Source organism: Cryptomeria japonica, chromosome 8 (genome assembly GCF_030272615.1).
Source record: "Cryptomeria japonica chromosome 8, Sugi_1.0, whole genome shotgun sequence".
Classification (NCBI taxonomy): Eukaryota; Viridiplantae; Streptophyta; class Pinopsida; order Cupressales; family Cupressaceae; genus Cryptomeria; species Cryptomeria japonica.
Window position 1 is genome coordinate 520,222,997 of NC_081412.1, and position 3,009 is coordinate 520,226,005.

At 35.4% G+C, this 3,009-nt stretch overlaps 1 protein-coding gene across 1 annotated transcript; it reads right to left on the bottom strand.

Annotated features, from left to right (window-relative positions):
• Positions 1–565: 565 nt before the first annotated feature.
• LOC131055968 (elicitor-responsive protein 3) lies at positions 566–2,288 on the bottom strand. The gene is made up of 5 exons (XM_057990288.2): positions 2,020–2,288; positions 1,867–1,932; positions 1,510–1,636; positions 1,002–1,119; positions 566–907 (listed from the first exon to the last, which is right to left on the bottom strand). The coding sequence occupies exons 1-5, from the start codon at positions 2,084–2,086 to the stop codon at positions 842–844; spliced, it is 444 nt and encodes a 147-aa protein (XP_057846271.2). The 5' UTR covers positions 2,087–2,288; the 3' UTR covers positions 566–841.
• Positions 2,289–3,009: the final 721 nt, after the last annotated feature.

The following is a 3,009-nucleotide window of genomic DNA, read 5'->3' on the forward strand; positions in this document are numbered from 1 at the left end:
ATAATATGGTTGTCGATAAGGTTTTGCAAATGGCATAGCAAGCTAAGTGGGTTTAATCTTGGAAGAAACTTCATGGTTAAGTGCAATTGAGGTGGAGTAGTCCTGGGATGGGTGATCTTCCGGAAGGCCTAATACTTCACCTCTGTGAGCATCAACTAGATGCAATGAGCACTAAGTTTACCATTCAATCTCATGAGAGATAGGTTCTTGTGAACAACCACTCATGAAACAAATTCAATGAGGCTGACCTGAAAACTACACAATTGAATCATGATAACAATATCATAATATGATGGTTGTTAAAGCACAACCAAAGAAATTGAAAACCAAAACACTTTTACCAAGAAACTGATTTTAAAGTTAGAAGAAGTTAATCTGCAAACATCACAACTCAAATTGCATATATAAATTTATTAATAGATCCTAAAGGGAAATTCTATGGATATTACAAATTAAATACATATTTTTCCATAGATCTCAGAGGGCTGGTTCATATGTATGTCAAAATAAAATAGAAGGACAGTCCTGTGTGATTTTGCAAATATTTGCTAGCAAACAAAAACAATTCATCGCATTAATGGTCTTATCTTGTTATTCAGAAAATATCATACAATTATCGATGTCCTCTTCAAACCATAAAAACTAGAGGTTCCTAGTTAAATCATGAAGAGTCAATCAACAATCAACAGGACAGGAAGGAAATTAAGATAAAACTAAAGAGTCTTTTTCTTTAAGGAAAAACAACCCCAATTTAAGTTTATTACATGCATCAAGCTCCCCCAATGGAGGGAGCCAAGTTTTATTTTTTGCCTAGTAGACATGCTCCCTAGTATGTATATAATTAGTAAGAGCTTTCCTTCCATCCTCCAATCTGCTCCCCTGCTTCCTGGCCATATTCTTCTTCTTTCTGCAAGAGGAAGAATTTTTATCTTTACTTTTCTCCTTTTATGCACGAAAAGCTAGAAGATAAGGACAGTGTTTTAGACACGGACAGTTTTTACCTGAGGAGTGAATGTGAGGCCTACTTTGATCTCCCCACAGTAGGTCTTATCCGGGAGTACAACATTGTAGGGAGTAGGGAGAAGGCTTCCTTCACTGAATAGTGCCTCCAATGGGATACTAAACAAAAACAACACAATTCCACCATTTCAGATATTCATGAGTAACAATGAACAAGTATTTATGAGTTCAGATTGAACTCTATGATCCATCATCAGAAAATGAAAGCATGAAAAGAGAGAAGTTAGCAGACCCAGGTAAATCATTAAAGTAAATTAACTTCCAATCAAGTTAGGCCGACTAGCTCCACACATTAGGCACCTGGGTCTGCTAAACCCTCACTTCTCTTTTCCATGCTTTCATTCCCTGATGATGGATCATAGAGTTCGATCATGTTCCACATAAAAATATCTATGCAGTCAAATCCAAGAAAAAACAATAGCTAGAACATTATGTACTGTGAAAATTTCATGTACCCATGAATTTTTTTTTTGTATAATATGTGATTACCTGGCCTCTCCCACGAAATCATCCTCGTTAGCAGCATCACTATCCATGATTTTTAATATGAGTTCAGTAGTTCCTTCCGATACAGTGAACACAAATTTCTCATTCCACTCTGGATTGCTGCCTTGACCTGCACCAACATGAAAAAAGTATCAATATTTCAGATCATACTTCATGATCATGATCCATTATCAATATTTCAGATCATACTTCATGATTATGATCCATCATCAGAAAATAAATGAAATGACATATAATAAATAAACTCGCTAAATAAAAGAGGGTTTTGAGCATCTTATTCAAAAATCTAATTTCAGGGTTTTTGAAAATCAAATCAGATGATCATATAATTATGCTCACCGGATGAAACGCTGCTTTTCTGTTCCTGAGTTCTGCATTTCACGATCACATATGGGTCCATGTTGCCTGCACCCACATATCACTTTTCAACCAAAAAACCAAAAAAAATCTCTATTTCAGATCTAAACCATAAGAAGAACTGAAAATTCTTACAGAGGAAATCAGAATTCTGGAGCCCCTCGGCACTGACCAGGAGCACTTCCAGAGTTCCATAAGCCATGTTGATCTTCCTACTTCGCAAATGCTACGGGCCTCTGTTGTGGATTGATCGAAGCTTTTACACTAAGTCTTGCCAGTCTGTCGGATTTATAATGGATGTATATAGACTAGGAAATTTCCTTTTGATTGATTGTTCTGGTTAGTTACTATTTTTTCCTCGATTTTGCTGAAGACGCGTTTTTTTGCACGTGAATCGATCTCCTTTAACAGAATACTTTTTGGTTTATTATTACAAAGATTATACCTGATTAAAAAAGGATTAGGGCCTCCTATATGATATAAAATATGGGATAATTAGAAACCCTATATAACCTAACCAAGAATTAAAATACAAAGAAACTATATATTGAACAAGTCAAATGATGATGTATAGTCACTACAATTTTACTTCATTGGCTTGTAATTGTTTAGATAAGAAAGGAACCCACTTAAAAGAGAATGTAGATGTATTTGATTCAAGCCTTTAGAACCACTTTCACATTAAAGAAAGACGAGTACTTAAAGTATTGACATGTGATTTCACACTACTCAAATGGTCTATGAGGTATTTAATTTAAGTCTTTGTAATCACTTTTACATTATGGCGATAAAAAATAAAGTATTTGAAGTATTAACAAGTGATTAAGGTTGTTAAGGTTGTGTCAAGGTTTTGGGTTCTTGTTATATAGGTCCAAGGTTCAACTCTTGTCAGTTCGGTTTATCGAGTGACTGGGTTGTTTGAGCCCCACTTAGGTGTCCATCGAGGTATTCTTGCCTCAACTCGCCCTCTCTATACCTCAAAACTCAACAAAAACTAAGACCGAGGCAAGGTGTGGTTGAGTCACTGGGCTATCGCATAATATCAAAAAAAAAAATTAAGGGAAGGGTAATTGTTATAGCTAATTTCATGCATCCTAAGCTTCTAAACATACATTCGATTTTGGC